The sequence below is a fragment of the Micropterus dolomieu genome, linkage group LG07 (assembly GCF_021292245.1).
Source record: "Micropterus dolomieu isolate WLL.071019.BEF.003 ecotype Adirondacks linkage group LG07, ASM2129224v1, whole genome shotgun sequence".
Classification (NCBI taxonomy): domain Eukaryota; kingdom Metazoa; phylum Chordata; class Actinopteri; order Centrarchiformes; family Centrarchidae; genus Micropterus; species Micropterus dolomieu.
This window is the reverse complement of record NC_060156.1, coordinates 26,782,180-26,804,028: the sequence shown is the minus strand read 5'-3', so window position 1 is coordinate 26,804,028 and position 21,849 is coordinate 26,782,180. Positions and strand designations below refer to the sequence as shown.

General features: G+C 43.2%; 1 protein-coding gene and 1 long non-coding RNA gene across 4 annotated transcripts in view; one reads left to right on the top strand and one right to left on the bottom strand.

Moving 5' to 3' along the window:
* LOC123973651 overlaps positions 1-21,849 on the top strand; it is a 56,485-nt gene that overhangs the window by 30,611 nt on the left and 4,025 nt on the right. For all 3 annotated transcript variants that reach the window (XR_006825660.1, XR_006825659.1, XR_006825661.1), the window contains one exon: positions 20,613-20,889. This is a non-coding gene — a long non-coding RNA (uncharacterized LOC123973651). The remainder of the gene's footprint in view (positions 1-20,612; positions 20,890-21,849) is intronic.
* LOC123973650 (norrin cystine knot growth factor NDP) lies at positions 3,131-10,774 on the bottom strand. Its single transcript, XM_046053836.1, has 3 exons — positions 10,667-10,774; positions 9,981-10,450; positions 3,131-6,975 (listed from the first exon to the last, which is right to left on the bottom strand). The coding sequence occupies exons 2-3, from the start codon at positions 10,185-10,187 to the stop codon at positions 6,751-6,753; spliced, it is 432 nt and encodes a 143-aa protein (XP_045909792.1). The 5' UTR covers positions 10,188-10,450; positions 10,667-10,774; the 3' UTR covers positions 3,131-6,750.

Here is a 21,849-nt window from a genome sequence, read left to right as displayed (position 1 = left end):
ATTCGATCTATGTTAACTTTTAAGGACACCGAGACCATTTTACACGCATTCATCTCATCACGCCTGGATTATTGCAACAGCCTTTTCACCTGTTTAACTCAAAAATCTATTGATCGACTCCAGACTGTCCAGAACTCAGCTGCCAGGCTTTTAACCAGAACAAAGAAATATGACCACATTACTCCTATTTTAGCTTCATTACACTGGCTCCCAGTATGTTTTAGAATTGACTTTAAAATTCTATTGATCACTTTTAAAGCCTTTCATGGCCTCTCGCCTTGTTATATTTCTGAACTTTTAGTCCCATACACACCAGCACGTACCTTGAGATCCTCGGGCAAAGGTCTGTTGTCTGTTCCAGAGTCTCGACTGAAAACTAAAGGGGACAGAGCGTTTGCTGTCAGGGCCCCGAGGCTCTGGAACAGCCTGCCCGAGGAAATAAGGTCAGCTGAGTCAGTGAACTCTTTTAAGTCCCTTCTTAAAACATACTTTTATAGGAGAGCCTTTCCCGATCTTATTTGACTTTATTTTATCCCTTTTATTTTATTGTATTTGACTAATTTTATATTTATCTTAAACGTGTATTTTAGTCTTTTCAATGTTTTCACGCTTTTATCTTGTATTGTTTTTGTATTATTGTCTTTTGGGTATTATTGTCTTTACACTTGTTAAAGCACTTTGTAACTTGTTTTTGAAAAGTGCTCTACAAATAAAGATTATTATTATCTCTCTCTCTCTCTCTCTCTCTCTCTCTCTCTCTCTCTCTCTCTTTCTCTCTCTCTCTCTGGTATGGGAAGATACTTTATTGGCACATACACAACATACATACATACAACATATGTAATGAAATTCATTCTCTGCATTTAACCCATCCCAAGTATCAGGAGCAGTGGGCAGCCACTGTGCAGCATCCAGGGACCAACTCTAGATCTAACAGACTACATGCTCTGTATTTATTTTACTGCATAAAACATTAGTTTGAGATAAATAAAGGTCTGTCTTGTCAGCAGGAGTCACTGATCAGATCAGCTCTTCACTTTTCTCTTTTAATTCTGCCAAACATACAGTATAGACAGACAAATCCAAGAGCAAAGTCAGGACGGGCCTAACAGGTCTATCAGGCAACACTTATTAATATTGATTATGGCTTAGCTCAAATAGACTTTATATGGATGTCTAAGTTCAACAGTTGCACAAAATGGTCTTATTCTTTGGTTGATGCTACCCCTTTTGATTTGAGTCACAATGACTTTCAAGAATAATATAATCATAATAATGTCAGCTTCGCCACTGCGAACAAGCAACACACTGAGTCACATCTCCCTCTTTTTGTCAATTGTCAGCAGGTGTCGTGAACAGTGACCCGTTGCCCATTAAAAGAGGTGAGAAAACAAGGTTTGGGGGGGAGGGATGTGAGAAACGGGAGAGAAAGGGGCTAAACGGGTTATATATGTATGTGCGTGTGATTGGATCAGAGAGGCATAGGTGGATGAAATGAGTGAAGCACAGGTAGTTGGATTGGAGGAATTGAATGAGGCGCAAGTGGTCATAATTAGTGAGAGAGAGAGGCGTGGTCCTGTTCCTGAACTTTAGTTATATAACTCCATTAGATGTATCAAGGATCAAAATGAAGACTGGCCTAACTACATACAGGTTGATCAGATTCCTATTAAACAACTTTACAACAAACTTTGACAGCAGCCGTTGTACGCTTTGTTAATATGATAAGTAGAGCTGCAACAATTAGTCGATTAATCAACCAGTTGTCAACTATCAAAATAATCGCCAACTATTTTCATAACTGATTTATCGTTTGAGCCACTTTTTAAGAAATAAAGTAAAAATTCCCTGATTGCAGCTTCTCAGATGTGAATATTTACTGGTTTCTTCGCTCCTTTATGACAGTAAACTGAACATATTAGGGTTGTGAAGAAAACAAGACATTTGAGGAGGTCACCTGGAGCTTTGTGAAACACTATGGATCAAACAATTAACCAACAATCATGAAAATGATCGTTAGTTGCAGCCCTAATAAAGAAGTGTGACTCATTTGTTGTGATTTTTCTGTCTGTTGGGACTATTTTGAACTAAAAATAAAGCTACATCTTTATGCTGCCTGCTCTTTTTTGTATTTGGAGGATTTTAAGAGACATTTTACAAGAAAATTCGATCATCACGGACATTGTTAGTGCACTCATGTTGAGACAACGTTGTCCTGCTGCTGGTGTCATTAATTGTTACCAGTTTTAGTTTTCAGATGAATAACATTTAAGCCTTAAACGTGGTCCATCTTGTGCAACTGTCTAAGACACTAAACATCATGTCCTCTCGCCTTCTTTTCACTGCCAATCACACTGGCCATTATAGAAGATGTTGTTAAACTCTTACTTAAGACATTAAGATTGTGTTCAGACTGTTTCACCGTGTGATCGTTCCGGTTGTCATTATCACATTCATATTTTCTTGGTCGAGTATGTGCTGACAGCTCGGCCACAAACCTCAGCATTGTACAAAGTTGGTGAACAGTCATGTTGTCAGCCCTCCAGCACATGGCTGCTGTCCATGTTTCTCGTCTGGCATTTTAATGGAATGCAAAACACACAGATGTGAATTTCTCTTTAACAAGGAGGCACCTATAATGCAGTCCAATAAAATGCCTCTTTTCTATGATTTTTATTAAACGCTTGGATGGTCATGATTAGGATCAAGGATTAACAAATGTGTGCGATGTCTGCTGATGTGAAGGATTATAAAAAGACCACATGTGCGTGTCTGCCTGCCTCACACCTGGAAATAGACTGAGATGAAAAACTGCATTTGATGAATGATATTTTTGTTTCTTTAATTAGAAAGTCTGGAACTTGCCAAGCATCTCCTTCGTGCTCCCTCTGCTAGGACACATGCAAAAGAAACACCAAAAAAACATAAAGAATGCAGTTAGCATCAGCTTGACAGCCATTATCTTGCCCCTCTGTCATTCTGTCACAATGGTTCTCCAAATAATTACATCTCCTGCCTCGTGTCACAAAATGCCTCCTCTCCACTCTGTGTGTGTTTGTGTGTGTGTGTGCTGATAAAGGAGAGACACAATGAGAGGAGACGGCAGAGAAAGGCAGATTAATCTCCAGAGTCAAAGGAAAACGATTTTATTATGTTCACGTGTGAAGCAGCTGGCCGTGCTGTCAGTTGCAGTCGGGATTGAAACGTCCACAGAGCAGCATATTGGGCTGTTTCACAGGGGAGGGTAACATTTCAGCTCTGAACACAACACATCTGTACAGGGTGCATATACTGTATGCATGTGTGTGTGGAAAAACCATAAAGTCTGTAAGCTATAAGGGCGAGGGCTTGTAGCTGTAACATGTCACGCATTCACATACATTTTTAATGGGACAATTAATACACACGAGGAGATTTGGCTTTTATTCTCCCTCAGGGAAGTCAAGGATTCAGTGTCTTGCTCATAGACACCTCTGCTGATCGCATCCGTCACTGACATAACTGCCAAAATGGACAGTCTTTCTGAGCACTCGACCACCTCCAGTCTTCTTTTATACTTCTCAGTTTTTATTTCTTTTACGTTCAGCTTTGTTGTACCTCAGGCTGGAGAGTAACAGGCTGGTTTTCATTAAGGTATATTGGATACAAGTTTCAGTGAGGTTACAAGTAAGCCATGATTCTGCAGACATCAGAATAACTTTTTGTTTTTTATCATCAAAGAGACTTTTCTTGACATTTGCATTTTTTTTGCTGGAATGCCAGTCAAAACCTAAGGAAGCAAAGGAATGCCATAATAGGCCTAATTAAAGTAACTGTACAAGCAATGGTGTGTTTGAACCACCACTGAATACTTATAACTTTCATTAAAATCAAACCCCACTTTTGATGCAATTTATGGTAACTGCAGTATCTCTTTTTATAGTTGTGTTTGTTGTTAGTGGTGGAGTCCGCCATTCCTGTGCACGAGGAAGCGATGCATGTTTGTAGTCCAGCGTTACTGTTTGTAAACTTCTCCCATTGCTATCAGACTGCTTACTCTTCACTTTCCCACAGCTGTGTCAGAGATGGAAAAAAATCCTGCTGTTACAAACACGTTGCTGCTGATACCACTGATTGTAAACCTTAAGTCACTTTTCCACCCGATGGTACCAGCTCAATGCACCTCACCTCTACTCTCTGTTTTTGGTTTTCCATTGGATAAATCTGGTTCCTGGTAGGTATCTGGTAGGCTTTTTGGTATCGCCGCTGTCGAAACACTACAGATTGGTCAGAGAGAATTGTCACATTTCACTGCATCATCATTGTGCGTGCCAGACGGGGCGTCCTGAACAAACCCACCATTTTTAAATAGTTTAGCAAAAGATTGCGAGATAGTAACTGTAAGGATACTCTCTGTACTTTATCACTTTATCATTATTATGGCAACCCGCAAGTCCACGCCATGGTCAAATGAGTCCTATGTGTGGAGAGGTGTGTGGGGCGTTTGGTTATGTGTGGGTCACCGATGTGTTTCACGCATTAACTGTATATAAAAAGGTTTCACATTGAAGATTAGGCTACGTCACGGGCAGTTTCGTGTGGCTTCGCTATGATGACCAGTGAGATTGAAGGGTGCATTTCAGGCAACTCGGAACAGGGAAATTTCCAACCTCCAACTAGAAAAAGTACTATGGAACACCACCTGAAGTCGGATTTCCTACTTGTGAAAAATATGTACCACCAGTAGCAGCCGAATGACGTCACGCAATAATGGCAGCTCCCATGGAAGCACACATTGTAAATGGTAAACCATGAACTAAAAGGCAAAGTAAAGTATTAAATTAAAAAGAATACATATTAGTATCAAATAGTGAAACTTGTTCTGCATGTAAATTGATGTAGACATATTTTGTCAATGTTACTAGGCAGCTGGTTAAAGTAAACACAGAAAAGAAACATAAGTTTGTTACAGTTAGCTAGCCATGTTTATTGTTTACATTTGGCGTCATGCACCACCATGCACTTGAAACGATTTGAGGTCGGAAGTCAAATATTTCAACTTTGAAAATTCCCAGTTCCCGACCGGTCTGGAATGCGGCATATATCTGCAATGGAAAATGGAGGACGGGGCACCAAAAGCGAGTTGAGTATAGATGAGTCAAGCTGGTACCAGAGCGCCATCATATGGTTTGAATTCCCTTATTTAAAAAAAAAAACAAAAAATCAAGTTCACAAATTCAGAAAATTCCAGTGTCTGAAGTTTCCAGTCCTTCATCAGAACTTTTCTTTCTTGGATCATGTGACTGAGACGATGTAACCTGAGACAGTCAGACAAAGGTCTGATTGATCTGGTGTCTGGATGTAGCCAGTCAACAAGATTATTATTATTATTATTTTTTTTACCTCACTTGAATGTTTTAGATCAGAATTAAACTGAGCTTAATTTGAATTTTTAAGTCAGATAGATTTCAAATTAAAATCTTTCTATTCTATTCAATATTCTATTTATGTCATGAAAAAACGTATTCAGTTGCTAATAAAATCCAAATAATTATGGCCCTTTTCTGCGGCCATAAAACCCCCCATTACTTTGTTCATGCCCTGAAATGTTTGTAGTGTAGGAAAACTGGAGTTTTAATAGAAGAAACCACAATTGGTACAATGGGACTGACTTTTTGAATTCAGATAAACTGACCACAAGATCTGATGGCCAATAAAGTTTAGAGCCTGGCACACACACCGAATCAATCACACGTGAGTTTGTATTCACCATGGTGGACTAGGAGGAAACGGTATGCAGGCTGGACAGATGTATGCAGAGCAAACATGTTTCCTCCAAGTCTTTCCATGTCAATATGCAACAGGCAAAGCGCAGCTTGTTTGATCCACCAGTTACAGTTTCAATAATGCAGACAGAAACATCACAAAGATTCAAACAGAATAGATTAGATTTAAAATGAACACTGCTAGCCTTGACAGTCTATTGACAATCCACACCACCACCCAGACGCTGGCTTAACCTTTCTCCTTGGTCTTCCTGCGTCCTCAGAGCTCTTCTTACACTGTCTGCCACTTCTCTCTTATTGTTCGCCTGACGAGCTCTCCTGTCAGCATCGCTCATGTTTTACACAGCTAGATAAAGTCTGCAGGGAGTGTGTAAAATGTTATTGGGTGAATAAGCACAGCGCAGGTGCTGGTCTATAGATCCACCACATGTCTGGGCACATGTGGACCCGCTCGTTCTCATCAAGCCTCATCCTTTCCCATGCTGCTTTTTAACGAGGCGTGTTGTTTTGTTGTCAAATGTGCGGTGGGGTTTTTATGGAGCAGACAGAAAGCTGTTACAGATATATTTAATGAGCTCTCATACTGTGGTTTGTGAGCATGTGTGTTATGAATTACGGAGGCCTGTGATGAGTGCAGTGCGTCTCCGCAGTGAGGAGGGTCTCCATCCGGCCCATGGGAGCAGCAGTTTGTGGTGTCTGGCCTTGTGTAATATGCTTCGTATGATTTGTACTGATTGAATGCACATAACGGAGAGGGTATAGTATGTTCTGTCTATGTTCCAAAGGCTGCGGGTCAATATTAAGGCCTATGTAGAGTGGTACAATTGCTCCAAACTATCACTCCCAAGATAACAACAAGCAACTTGAGCCGCTCCTCCTTTTTCGGATCCAATAATCAACCAAAAACCTCTGAATAGTTTTAGAGTACAGCCCAAGGCCAAGAGGATCCTGAGTCTTGAGGGTTTGGGAGGGTGGTGCTCCCTGCTCAGCTGCACTCCTCACAGTTGCAGGCTAAGATGTATCTGTAAGTGGCCGTAATGCGAGTCCCGCCAGCGCACCGCAGCCTCACCGCCTTCAGCTTGGAGGTGTGTGGCCGGCAGCAGGAGCAGGTGCTCTTGAACGGCTGTTTGAGCACCGAGCTGAAGGAGATGAGGGGGTCGGAGCGGGTCGTGTGGCTGCAGTGGCCCTCGCAGCGCGCCAGCAACACCATCTGGAACACAGTATGCAGAACAGGCTTGAGTAAAGACAGCACAGATAAGTCATTCACACAGGTTTTTTTTATGACCTTCAGGCTCTGTCAGGGATGAGAAAAGGGTCTCTGGCTACAATGAAGCAGTGTTTGAGTCCGGTCTAAAAGTGAGCCATCTGTCTGGACTCAGGATGTCTCCCATGTTTCCCAGCCTTGGCCTTGCACCTGCAACCTGAGAGATAGCAACGAGCAACGAGAGATAGCACTCCTACACCTGCTTCAGCTCAGAGAGACACTCAGGGTCACACACAGCCACTTGCACAAGTTTTACTAGTTCATCCAGACTGATCCAGGTGGCACTTATACTTGCTGATACACTGACCAAGCTTTCCCAGGTCTGACCAGTCAACTCACGCACACTCACATGCATGCACATACACAGCACTGGCCTGATTAGTGGTGTGACCGTCTGACTGGCATTCCTCTGTCGGGCACTAAATTCCTGTCACCTCCCTAAACTGACTCCTGTGTCGTGTCCTTCTGTCAGCTGCTGTGTGTCGCCACCCATGTACCCACTTGATAAAAGCCTGTCTGGGGCCATGGCAGGGTGACACACACACAAACACAGACCCATCAGCAGTGCTGTCGCCACTTTAAGAGCATTTGTTTTTGTCCTAGCAGAGGATCAGGCTTTCAATCTGTGACAATTCCTCCTCTGTGGCGCCCCTCTCCTCCTCTACCCGCTTCCTCTCTGTCGGCACCTTTCCTGCTGCTCCTTTCATTCATGACCAGCTGGGAAAAAAAAACTGATACAGTGGATGATCATTCACCTCGTGGTGTATTTACTAAGCTGGTGATACAGAAGAACTTGCTAGTGGTGTGGGTGTGGGTGGAGGATGTGGCAGAGACAACTGGAGGTGCAGGGGAACACTTAGAGAACTGGAGCAGGAGGAGTGTCAGACATTTAGGGTTTCTGGGAAACATTTTTCTGCACAGACAACGTGAGATGAGCGACAGCTGGAGCACTTCCAATGCCTGGGTGGGAATGAAACTGTCCTGGGTGAATTATCAGTACAAATGATGAACAAGTCAATTAAAAAAAATCCTTTAATAAACATCCACAAAAAGGGAAGTCCACAATGACTCCCTTGGATTATTGTGGTCATTGAGCTTAAACTCTACGAGGTCGAGGTGAGAGATTTCTTTCTGTAGAAACCAGTTAATACACACAGTTGATCAATTTGCCTTTCAGACTTTGGATGAATTAAACAACTGTGGCGCGACTGCAACAACAAAACAAGAACTCAAACAGTCGATTCAAACTTTTTTTACCAGCCATTCAAATGCACTCAAGCATTCTGTCATCAAAACAAATCAAACATTTCTAGGATGTCTTCTTGGGCTCTACTTTCTGACACTTCATTGACTAAAAATTGAATTGATTAATCTATAGTGAAAATAATTCTAAATTTGTTGAGTGTAAAAGTTCACTCTTGATTTTGAAATTCATAGTTTGAGATGGTTCACATGTCATGAGTCATCTCCACGACAAGTGGGCAAGCTCCATCTGCTGACCTTGAGTGGGACATTATTCATAGAACACTAACAGAAAAAGGGATTTCTTGGATAGATTTACAGTAAAAGCTCCTGCACACTGTGTATTGAACAACAATGTTTTGCACAGCAAGCTGTAGAGATGCTTGGTTTCTATGTTCCTTTACATAATTGATGAGCTTGGTTTCTCTAATAGTTTGTATAAATATTACTCTCTCGTTGCTTTCTCTGGCTTATTGTCACTTGTTATATGAAATGACCGACAAAACCTAGGTATATAATACATTTATCAAATGTTGACTCATCACTTATTCTCCTACGTACCTATCAGTACACAAGTGTTCAAAGATCACAATGTTTGTAACTGTTGGCTGTGACACCTATAGTATCATTAAACCTAAAGAAAATGTTCTAAAGCCAATGTACAATTTGTGAGCTTAAAGAAACTAGCACACAGAGACATGATCATTCTACCTCTTCTACCACACACAGACACCCCTACAAACACCCCTCACATACTGTTCATGCACACACAGAGACACCGAGCAAGTCATGGTGCAGGTGGATTCTGTGTGAACAGTACATACTGAGAAGGAAAACGGTTGCTCAGCCAGGCGTCCCGTCGTCTCTCTGTGTACTGTAATAGAAAGCCCCAACTCACGCTGTGAGTGTGTTCAGCCCTGCCTTGCCTGAGCTGAGCTGTGGTTTGGCCACCTGCTCTATGCACTCAGAGGCAGAATGTTAAAAAATGACCAAAGAACTGATCACTCACGCTATCTAAATAACTGCACTGGTGCGCAACAAAAAGGAAAGAGTGAAAATTGACAGCCCCTTTCCACAACAGCGTTCATACTTTGCACAAAAAGTGTCTGTCTCTAAGTTGTCCGACACTTCAGAGACAGAAACAGAACGAGCCCCACGTCTCCATCTCATTAGGTAACGGTCTGCTTTTCTTTCTTCAGCCCATCTCTCTCTCTTTAGCCCCTGGCAGAGGCAGGAGAGAGCCAGCTGACAGGGAGACGTCCACTCCAGCCAAAACCGAGTCCCAGTGGAGGTGCAGAATATGTCTGCAGCGTGGCCCATGTCCAGCTCCACACACACACACACACACACACACACAGGAGAAACCAAGCGTGACTCGTCTAAATGACGGAGAGATGGAGATAAAGAAAGAGAAGGAAAGAAAGAGACACTGGATTGGCCAAAAGGAGGAGGCAACAAGAGAAATACTGGTAGAAAGAGAAAAATGTGTCTGAGATGAATGAGTTAGTGTTGGAGGATATTTTTGGGCTGGTGCTCTGAGGTTTCTGATGCTTGGTTTGAAACAAATTGCTTCCCTGACATTTGTAACAAATGATTTCATTTGTCAGGTGGACTGGCTACCTTAAACAACGTTTAACCAGAGATTTGTGGGTAACCACAATGAAGCAGATTGGTTAAGGTGCATATGTGTAGGACTGTTTCTGCCTTACCTTTGAGTTGCACTTGTAAATCGGGTGTGTGATGGTCTCCACAAAGTGGTGCCTCATGCAGCGCTCAGGGTCAGTGTCTCCCAGGTGTGGGTGTATGTTATCGCTGGCCTTGTTGCTGCTGGCAGACTGGACCAAGCCCAGCAGCGGGCAGCACATCAGGACCAGTAGCAGGCCAGAAGGGGGCCCCACAGAGACGGAAGATTTCATGATCGAACCACCCTGAGGCTCTCGATCCTCACTGGATGTCCAACACGTCACGTTGTCTCTCTTATTCTCTGTGTTCCCTTTTTATTTCGTACAGTTCTGTCCACCTCTCACCCAAGCTGTATCTCAGGGTTTCACAAAGAGGAGTGTCTTTGTCTCCCTATCGTTCCTGCTATTACAGTGGAGGTTCAAGGTCAGCGAGTTGTATGGAGAAAGGTAGCAGGAGGGTTGTCGGGCCGCTCCATCCCCCGCTGTCTGGATCCAGTCTGGAAGAAGAAGACAAACAGGAAGGCATCAGTGGGAACCTGAACTGATAAAGGCAAGAAAAGAAACAATATTGTGTGTGTAGGCAGTATGTTTTGTCTATTAGACATTTGTACATCCAAGGGAATTACTATAAGTGCTGCTGAAAAGATCACACACTCCTCGCTGTGTGTGTGTGTGTGTGTGTGTGTGTGTGTGTGTGTAGGGAATGGAGCTACCTCCAGACAGCTTCTCATAGATATTTTTGCCAGTTTTGACTGTTTGATGACTGTGTGTGGGTCTCCGAACCTGGCTGCCTACTTCGTCTCCTTTATTCCACGGTCGCTCCTGTACACCCACACACTGCACACACATGTAGACACATAAGTCGTGGTGCTTTTATTACAGGGGAGAAACTTAAGCCATGCACAAACAGCCTGCAGCCAGGTCCTTTCCTCTCCCCAGGAATGACTTTTTCATTAAAACAAATCACTCTCCCAACAAGCCCTCTCATGACTGCACACCCTCTGCCAGTACCGCAGCATATTTTCACATGTATTTATGTAGTTTTTTTCCTTTTTCCAACTTCATAGTTTTATTGTCCTCCTGATAATAGGGTTCGTGTTAAGAGGGAGCCTGGTGCTGGCTGAGGCAGGCTTGCTAACAGGCAATGTGTTGTGAATTAGGGAGAGGTGTGCGGACATGTAGGGTCAGGGAGTGAGAAAAGAGCGTAATGATCAAGGTTTAAGGTTGAAGATTTTTAAAATATTGTTATTACAGTTTTTATAGAAATGTGTCTTCAAGGCTTTTTATGGCGATATGTCTATAAGGATCCAGGAGTTTGTCTTGACTACTGGAATAGTTTGCACGAGCTACTTGTAAATTCAATAATTAGTTTGTGCGTGAAGCTCTGAAGCTTGATTTATACCTGTGTGTAAAGGGGTTAAGGTGAAACTATAGTGCTTATGCACATGGCTGCTGAAGCTACTCTGTGGCTGTAAATTGTGTTAATTGGTATCTGTAGTCCAATCAAACAAAACTGTAAACAGGATGGTACTGTAGCACCCAAACTAACAATTTTAAGGGGGCAAAAAGCTTAACCATCAGTCCTTTGTAAATGTATTTCTTTTTTGTTTTAATTAAAAGTGCATATATGGAGAAATATGTGTTTTTCAGAGTTAGCATTCATGCAGTTTAAAATGAGCAGGAAATATCAGATTATACCAACCAAGCTGACATTTGGTAAATTAGTCTTTCCGGGTTGCAACATTGTTAAACAGTATTTTGATAAAGTGGGCCAGACATGTAGACAGTACATTAGCATGCTAACGATAGCGGAGTCAGTTACTATGTAACTGTGTTACACCTGGTAAATAGGTGTAAATGGTCTGTATGTGTCTTGTGGGAACCTGCACATGAACATAAGAGTGACTGCATGTGAAGTCAGTGGCCTTGTGTACTGACTTTCTGTGGCAGTAACTACCCTCTTGAGCAGGAGTGTTTGGCATAGTTAAAGGGCAGGAAACGCACTTCTGTATTCTGTCAAAGCTCCCTTTTTAGTATCCATCTTCATCACTGCATGCCTCTACACTGATTCCCTCATTTGAACTGAAATCACAAAAGTTCACTTGAAACTTTTATACGACCCCCCCCCACCCCCCGACCCCTCCACCCCCTGCAATTCCAAACCCAATGTTTTTCTTTCTAAGGGGAATCATTTAACCTTTACATTCCTCCTGAGAGAAATAGAAGTATCATTTGACTTGTTAAAATAAATACTCCCCGAGATGTTTTGTTGGCCCATCGAACATGTGCTGCAGGGTTTACATAGCAGATGGCCCGGTCTTCTCGCTGCAGCAGACTGCTTTATCCAGCCAGCACCCATCAGCACCTCCAGCCTTGCCAGCCGTAGCATTACAATTGTGACAGTTATACCCATCTCTGCTGGTATCACCATCAGCATCATTAGTGCGCTTGTCTTAGGCATTACACACTCAAGTTACTTAGGATAGAGCTCTGATTGTAGGCTACAGGATAATTTAGCGGATTAAATCAATATGAGGTTTTCCATACAAAAGAGAGCGAAGTGGGACAAGTAGAGGCAAGCGTTAAAGATAAGACTCCTGCAGGTATTGTATAGTTTTTACAAGATATCTACGTGTTTACCTCCACCTCTTTGAAGCTCCACATGGAGGCATAGCTGGATTAACCTGTAAGGGGGCACCGGGGAAAAAATATGCTGTTGGGCCCCTATCGACCCCCACCAGAACCCCCACCTACTGTGCATTGTGTATGCGCACTGTGGCCTCCAAGTTCCCATTAAGTACAGTTCATACAGCAAACTACACGTGGGAACTTCATTATGCCCACAGACCCAGAGACAACTGGTACTGCTATGATGGAATATCTGCAAGTCAGTGGTCCACAGCTTTAGGAATATGCACCATGTGAGCATATTATACAATTCCCTTCTAAAAAACAGAGCCCACGAGATTGGCTACAACTGCATGAACTGTCTTAAAGCTGCTATCTTCAATGTTTTTATAATAACAACTGATCAAATGACATAGTAATGAGCCCAGCTAATTACTAAATTCTGACATTCCCCTCAGCTCTTCAGCGAGTTTCAGCTTCTTTCAGATTACTGTTTTGGTTTTATAGCCCAGAATTTTAAAGTTTTGGTTCAATCTCATCACTCTCATAACGTCGCTTTCAGGTGCAGCAGGCAGCTTTTTACAAAAAGCACATTCCTTAACGTAAAGTTAGCAACTAACTGGGGATCACAGAGGAGCATTTAGCAGCCAGAGTCAGATTTTTCCCTCAGGAGTTGGTGGACTAAAAGGAGGGTGAATATTGGACTTACATTTGCCAGGTGGCCAGAGTCAAGACTGCAACTGAATGCTAATTTTGCTGCATGTTTATTAGATATGTAAATACAAAAATGTTTACCAATAAGTTTTCCTGATTGTTGTGTCCAAAGCTGGTCAGTTCTTGCAGGTTTAACTGATACTGCACTTGGTGGCTCTGTACATGCTGTCAGTTTGGGGTTCCTATAGGTCTGGGGCCAAGTGGCAAATGGCCAGATGGTAATCCAGCTTTGCAGGGAGGAACAGACACTATATGGGACTGTAGCACCCTCTAAACTCAACTCAAATACATGGATTTTATTAAGTGAAAACATGTTAAATCAATTCAGATCAGACATGCCAATGTAACTGTATTTCTGGTCAGACAAGAAAAACATCCTCAGTATTTCCTCGTAATCACAAATCCCCCCCAGAACATGTGTTTTTGTTAAACAGACAACAGGTCCTGGCCTTACTGTGAAGCAAAACAAACAAAGATAATGACAGGAGCGATCCACCCTGTAAATACCAGGACTAGCCAAATAAACGTTGTCATTTTGTTCTACAGCCAGCTCTGTCCTTCCTGATTAGCACTTAGTTGAGCTAGCCAGGCATTCCCACCATATTGCCTTTTAATGTGCAGCAAAGAGAAGCTTTTCTATTGATTGTCATCTGCCTGTTATGCAGCCAGCGGAGACAGCCATGCTCTAACTGCATAGCTACTCGCACTGTGACATCCCTCACTACAAGGTGACTACACATCATTATTACTGCTTCTTTTGCTGACTTACACTTAGCTTTCAAAGCTGGTGATATCAATATATAGCTACGAATGGCAGCTGGCACTGACAATAGGGGCTTTTAGGATAATTTATGGAGATAGTATCTGTGTGAGCGAGTTCATTACTGCACTGCGAGTGTGAAAACTGAGCGCTTATCCACGTGTTGCCTCCCTGCCTGGACTGCACTGTATGTTGAAGCAGCAGTCAATAAGGTCAGGAGGTTTGGGGCAGGGTAAGGGCCAGTGTGGCTTCCTCTTCCCCAGCACACCCACACCTGCCCTAGACTCAGATTTATAGAGCCCCTGGGTGTTCACAAACAGCAGCTGGATCCTCCTGTCCACCCCACCATCTCGCCCAAGGATAATGACCGGCAAACACAAAACCGTTACGGTCTGTGTCTTTCCTGGATCTGTCGTTTGGATTCGACCCCATCATCCAGTCATACTGAGCTTCTCTTTGTGATATAATTACAAAAGCAACCCCCCTTTAAAGGTGTTCCTGCTTCCATCACGTCCTCCTTTATCCCCAAGACAAATCAAGCATTTGTACCCCTCTGTTGTAATGCTCAGGTCTGATCTACAGCGGTTCTACATCTTTGGGAGGAGTGTTGGATCAACATGCACTATGTCACCTTGGGCCCTTACTGTTTTCATTACAAAAAGCAGCTATGTTGGCAGCAGAGCTCCACAAAAAAGTAATCCATTCTGAATTACCCATGAAATTTCAGCTCAATTAAAGTAAACAACTTCACTTGATGATTGTTGTAGAAAATCTGCTGCAAGGCCAGGCTCCATCCAGTAAAACTCCACAAAGACAGTCAAATTTTCCATTTGACAAGGCAAAGTTTTTTTGGAGTGCAAAGCAACATTATCTCTGTTAAAATGCATTCAGATACGTTTGAGTTTGAGGAATAGTATGCAGTCTGGGACAAGAACCTGAGTGAGTAGTACATCATGCCTAAATGCTGCACGTATAGGTTATCAGTTTTGTCATCCTCTGCGCAGTAACACCAAGCCATGTTCAGTGAGGTGGGAAAACTGTGCATGTGGTGAAACACTGGAAAACAGTGACAACCATGTTGCTGCTTTAAGCGGTGGGGGTGGCGTCTGTTGTGTAAATCACAACCGTCCCATGTTTGTAGTGCGTCCAACAGAAGCAGTCCAAGGTGGCTTTATTATCAGAGGGGAAGGATGGGGCAGTGGAGGACTTGCTGCTGTGATTTCTGTGTGGAAATGCCATAAAAGACCAAGACTCTGGGCCAATAAAGGCACAATTCAACAAGGCTTTTTATTATTGGTTTATTATTTTCCAACACATATGCAGTTTAATTTGTGGCAAACAATGGGTCCTTCCCTTCAGAGAGAGGCATGCAAAAGCAGGCTCCTCATTTCTAGCCAAAGGCCGTCGAATTGGCCGCCTGAAATTAAAACTGTCACCAGCAGATTTTATAAAATGTAGCTTGCTTGCTAATTAAGCTAATCTCTGAGAATCTTGTAAAAGGGTCTTAAATATGAAGTTTATGGCTACATACGTGATATCATGCTAAAAGAATAACTATATAGTTGTGTAGTTGTGGATGTAACTTGTAACCCCACAAACTATATAGTTACTGAAGACAGTAAGCTTGTAGGCCGAATTGCATCTGATGTCAGAGCAGATAGTGTCACACTTCTGCGCTTCAGTTTTTCATTTTGGGACAGGCTAAAAAGACCCTTCAAACTTTAACTGCCCAGAATCGCTCTTACTAAAGCCCCACGCAAAACGCTTCAGCATGTAGAGAAATCCAAAGCTTGGCCACACAGGCCTGTCATGCTATTTTACTGTTGCAGTAAACAACAGTTTGGCAGCACAGGTTTAGTAAACGGTCAATTGTTTCAGCTCTAGATTGAACCCAGACATCTACCCTGTTTGGCCTCCCAGGTAAGTGGCACTGCTACATCGGTCAGTAGAGTTTGTCTGTTGGCTCAGCCTTTTCTTAAACAAATTCTGTAACTTTAATAACTTGGCACAACAATCCAAAAATCTAAGGCATTCTCTTTTCCTCTTTAACTGACCAATGTGGAGTTCCCGGTACTCAAAAACTAATTAGAGACCCAAAGCCAGAGGCCCACAGGCCGATGAAATTATTAAACAGCATGCATTTACCACACACATATTGAGTGTGGAGACCAATCTCTAGATCAGCATGTACTGCTTATTAAAAGACATATCAAATGTCTTAGAGCAAATCAGCTTCAGCAGCATTGCTGAGGGGCAGATCATTTAAGACGGGCCGAGTATCTGCAAAAAAGACCCAGTCTGGGTTAAGAATATCTGGGGAGCCAAACCACCAGACCACACTACAATCCCTCCTTACATACCACAATCCTTCTGGTTTGAAGCTTTAGGACTTTGGGAGTTATGAGTTTGAGTGATTCCAAGCTTAAGGAGTGTTGTTGTGATATCTCTGTTAGAGGCTATGGTGGGAAAGATGCATCCCACGCACTCACACACGCACGCACACACACACGCACGCGCACACACGCACACACACACGCTGACTGACTGAGGTACAGTGGTCGAATGTAAGTTGAATTTGAAATGAAAGTTTATTGCTGTAGTTAACTACAATTTGGAGGTACTACATTGGAGTATTTTCACTTAATGTTACTTTATACTTCTTCACAGCAGTTCAGAGGAAAATGTTGTTTTAACTCCAGTGCAGTTATTGAACAGTGACAGCAAGTTCAAGATCTAATATAAGTTTACATTATAGAAATGGAATAAAAATAAATACACTGACAAGAGTCCTTCTTCTGCATAATGCATACTACAAGTAAAATATTAATGCAGGAGTTTTGGAGTAATGTTACAGTGGTGTAGTGATAATTTTAATTAAGTAAAGGATCTGAATATTTCTTCCACCACTGGAAAAGTGGAATCTCAGAAAGACAGTAAAACAGTAAAAGGGAAATAAATAACTGTGGCTCCTAGCGCTGAAATAGATAGTTGATTAATCAATACATCGGTCAACATTAAATTAAATGTTAAAGTTATTTATTCACTTGTTCAAGCTTTTCAAATGTAAAGATTTCCATGTAAATTGAATATCTTCTGATTTTAAGACTGGTGGTCAGACGAAACAAGCTATTTGGAGACTTCTATTATTTTTGACAATTTATAAATCAAATGATTCCTTATAATCTCATAGCTTCTCTCTCTATAGGAAAGCGACAGTGACACACTGAAACAATTCCCAAAGGGAAGAAAGGTGCAAAAAAAAAGTAGAAGTAATAATGAAGACTTTTGTTCACGAGGTAAAAGTGAAACGATGACATCATCTCAAAATCTGTTATGAAAAGTGGCACCACGAAGCTTCCCAACTGTTCAAGCCATATGTTGTGTAGAACAGAATTTCTCAGTCCACGTCACCACGTTTTGTTCTTAGCAGTGGGGTGCATGTATAAATATCCCCTGCCCACTTCACTTATGGGTTTTTTGTTCTCACACACGCAGACCCGCACACATATGTACATACACATGTAACACAGGGGCTGAGTGGTGTGGTATTCTCGTTGTGCTGCCGCTCTGGGGCTCTAAACATTGCTGGGATGGTGGTGTGTGATGGCACATGGGCCGGTGCTGAGGAGCCAGATCTTCAGAGGGATCCTCTGCTTTATCACCCAGGCCAGCCGGCAGCTGAGTGCACAGTTGTTGTCCAGGGACTGGGTCTGTCTGCGGCGGCAGTGGGCAGCTCAGTTATAGAACCGCCGCCACGTGCAGAAAACAGGTGCATCAAAGGACACCAGGGGAAGGGGATTTAGGGAGAAATGACAGGTAGAGTGGGGGAAGTGTAATTTCTTGAGCCATCGTGAATACCTTTGCCTATCTCTATCCCTCCCTGTCTTCTTCTTTCCAACTACATCATCACACTCCTTTGTAATTTGCTCTAGTGCTTCACCGTGCCCCCTCCTCAGCCTCACCTCCCTCCATTGTTTCACCAGCTTTTAATAAACTAAAGGGCAGATTCCTGACTGGAGCGAGAGGGGGGACAGACCCACAGACCTGTCCTCCAGCCACACACACACACACACACACACACACACACACACACACAAGCACACACACACACAGTTTGGCATGCAGAGTGCCAAGCTCTTCCACTGTCTACTGACGCCAGCTCCAGAAACGCACACACAAACTTACTCTTTCGTTTGTCTCTCTCACACACACACTCACCCTCTCTTACCCTCCCCACGCGCCAACCTCCTAAAAGCTAAGCTCCTCACTAAATATATCCCCCCCACAGTAAAGATAAGACAAACAGTGCGGATTTGAGAGCAGTGTGCAGCCAATGACAGGCATGTGAGCCGGAGCTAAGCTTCTGTTAGCTTTACAATTTAGGCTTCTCAGAAACAGTGGGGAGAGGGAGACACAGAGGACATATACGTATGAATATTCTCAGATTTCTAGTTCTTTCTGGCTATTCAGTGTAACATAGTGTGGGAACCGCTGCGAGTGTGGTGTTAAATTTGCTTTGATAGAACAGAACAAAAACAGAACCCTTAATCAGGCACCTCAAATCCGAAATCGGCCTCCTCTGTTCTCTCCATCTTCATCAGAAAGGAAGAAATAACACTAGTATCGTAGTGAGCTGCGGGCTAAAACCAGCGCATGAAACTAGATCAATCCTCCATTCAGCTCCAAGCCTAAGGCGCTCTCGAAAATAGCGAGCGAAGGAGTCGTAGGCGTGTTTGTTTTATCGCGTTGGACCAGGTTTCTTCGGGCAGCAGAGATCTGTCACATGCTTGTCTGGCAGGGCGGTGTTAAGGATCTTCTCGATGGCCTGCGGTTCGTGCAGAGCATCCATTTGTCAGAAGCACATTCCTGCGGCAGTGAGACATTGTGAACTGCCTATCGGAGCTTCAACACTGTCCAAATAAATACACTCACAATGGGCCCCTGCGTGTGTGTGAGTGTATGTGCTTACGTGCATGTGTGAGAATATGAAACATGAGAGCACAGACACAAAACCAACCATGCACTGCTCCGCCAGAGCATTGCTGTCTATCTGCACCTGGCTGAATGTGCGATCTTTCAAACACACCTCCTACTCCTCTTCCTCGCCTTTCTCTTCTCCAAACAGGTCAAAGGTGATTTTTAGTTTGAGGCGAGGACGCAGGAGTCAATCAGTGCACAGCGACAAAACAAAACAAAGAAAACACAGACATTTTCTTACGGTACAAACTGTTTCTCATCTGGTGTCACTGGAAGTGGGGAAGGATGTCTGGAGGGATGTTTTCATCACACAGACTCAATCTCTTTCTTTTTCTTCCTCTTGTGTCAGACTCTTTGTCACTCTCACCTCCTCCAGTCCTATTTCTCTCTCCCCCTCTCACACATCTCAGTTTCATTCTGTTTCTCCTATTTATTGTGTCCTTCGCTGGCACTGCTTGTCCATCCGAAGGGCTCACTGTTCCTGTCTCTTGTTTTTCCTCCCACTTGGACTTTTTCCTCTTCCCCCTCTCATTCTCCCCTAGTCTTTTGTACTCACTTCATTTTTCATTTAAACACCTTCTCCTTCTCACACGCACGCCTCTCCTTCTCAGTGAGATGGGAAGTGGTAGCTTGTCTCCTCCTCCTCCTACCTACCACAGAGTCTATTATATCTGTCATCATCTCCTTCTAGCATAAGCCAGCAGCCTCGGGGTGTCCAAGAGAACAGGCCAAGTCAATCATACACTCACAGATGTAAACGCACACACCTGTAAAACACATATCCATACATATCTGAAGTTATTCACACCGCTATTAACCTTGTGCTCCGGCACACACACTCCCCTACAAGCCCTGCAATTCCACTATCCTTCCAGTCTTGATTAGTGAATCCACCAGTGCCAACCCAAACATGTTTCCTCCTATTACACATCATGTCACACAATATCCTAATCACAACCACTTGCAGTTTCTGGACACATGCGGAGCAGAAAATACCTGCAATAAAAGAGGAATGTGCACCTGAGCTTAGGGATGTGTAAGGGGAGAAAAACAGGGCAAAAGTTTAACTCTGTCCGAGTATGGCCATGTATCATGCAGCTATGTGAAAATGCATAAATATAAAACAAACATCACATTACCTCCCATTCAGCCTGTAGTAGTGTGTACTGAATTATAGCATTGTCTACAGCCTGTCAAAAAGAAACTATAGCGTTTGAAAGACTGTATCTTCAGGGTTTGGTATATATGTTAAAAAGGAAGCTGTAGTTGTGCTGGTCCTGAGGTGTGACACCCAGGCTGGTGGACTTACCTTCAGCGCCCAGCAGCAGAAAGACAGCAATCCAGAGAGAGGCTGAGATCCTGTACACAACACTGGATTTGTTGTTCAACTATTGCTTCCCAGCCAGCGCTTCTCTCCTCCTGTTTCTACCTCTCTCACACGTACAGATTGTCTGAGTGCTATTCTCTCCTCCCTCTGTCTCACTGTCTCTTTCACCTTCTCTCTCTCTCTCTCTCTCTCTCTCCCACCCTCTCTCTGTTTTCTGTCCCACAGTGACACTCTCTCACTTTTTCTTTAACAGGGAAATCACCAGAAAGAGGGAGCAGCCTGGATGCTCTGCCTGTGAGGACGGTCGTCACATGTGGATCGTGACACAGCAATCGTATATCATACGCCCTCTCTCTCTCTCTCTCTCTCTCTCTCTCTCTCTCTCTCTCTCTGTCTTTCCCTCTCTCTCACACATGCACCAGCTGACGCACCGACACGCTCCACAGCGGCAAATGGGAATTCCAGCCCTGGATGGCTCTGCTCGCCCCATCAGGAGAGAGCTGACCAAAAGCTGCAGCCAGTTTTACGAGGTCAGGGTTATAAAACTGTTAGCAGATTTAGTTTATTTAAAACAACTGGCCCCTGTGGCCTACCTCTTCACGCGCTTTCCCCTACCCCTATGACATGAGGGGTGGGGGTGCGCAGGTGGAGTGGGTGAGGGGGAGGAAGTAATCAAAAGAGATGAGTTAAATGGGAGGTTAAATAACTCACCTCAGCAATCTTTCCTTGATGGGGACATCTGTGTTGTAAGGACAGTTAATGCAGTCGGGATAGTGACGCTGGGGTTTCCTCCACCTGCAGGCAAAGTTAAAGTTATATATATGTTAGAAATGTCATCATAAGCGTAAAGCATGTTCAAATTCACTCATCACAAAAGTTTTGCAAATGTTCAAAATTATAACCACATGACGGTGTCATTTCTCAAAAGCTATATGAATTTGAGTTTAAAAAAAAGAAATGCATTCATCACTCACTTTTTATAAACATACAGGACCCTGTGGGTAAGTACATGTCACTTGGTAGACATTTCATTTTGGATTATTTGTCTTCATCTGTAAACAACGATGTGATGGTGCCGTGCCTGTATGTTTGCCCAGCAAATCCAAACTGTAATGACCTCATCCATCATTCTCACATGGCTCAACATGAAGACAGACACCCTGAAGATATAAAAGGGGACAAACTATGATGACTGGAAAGCCAATAATGAGGGAGGCATCACTGTTACCCTGAGACAATATGCGCTCATACCTTCTCTGAGGCTTTGCACACAACTGCTGCCAAATTAGTTTTTTTTAAAAACAGTTTAAGTTACCAAAATGAGCAGTGTGATATCAAAAAATGACACAAGGTATAATCATCTAATAGGGGCGCAGAAAGAAGCCAGAGGAAAAAGAACAGCACAAAGACAGACAAATAAGTCACATCATCCAGTGCCTAAGTACTTAAGATGCATTCTTTCAACATGTTTCACACAGACAGAGGGGGAG

Coding starts and splice junctions, on each gene's coding strand:
- LOC123973650 (XM_046053836.1), bottom strand. CDS start 10,187: ATGAAATCTTCCGTCTCTGTGGGGCCCCCTTCTGGCCTGCTACTGGTC. Junction 6,976..9,980: donor TTTACAAGTGCAACTCAAAG/GTAAGGCAGAAA, acceptor ACTGTGTTCCAG/ATGGTGTTGCTGGCGCGCTG.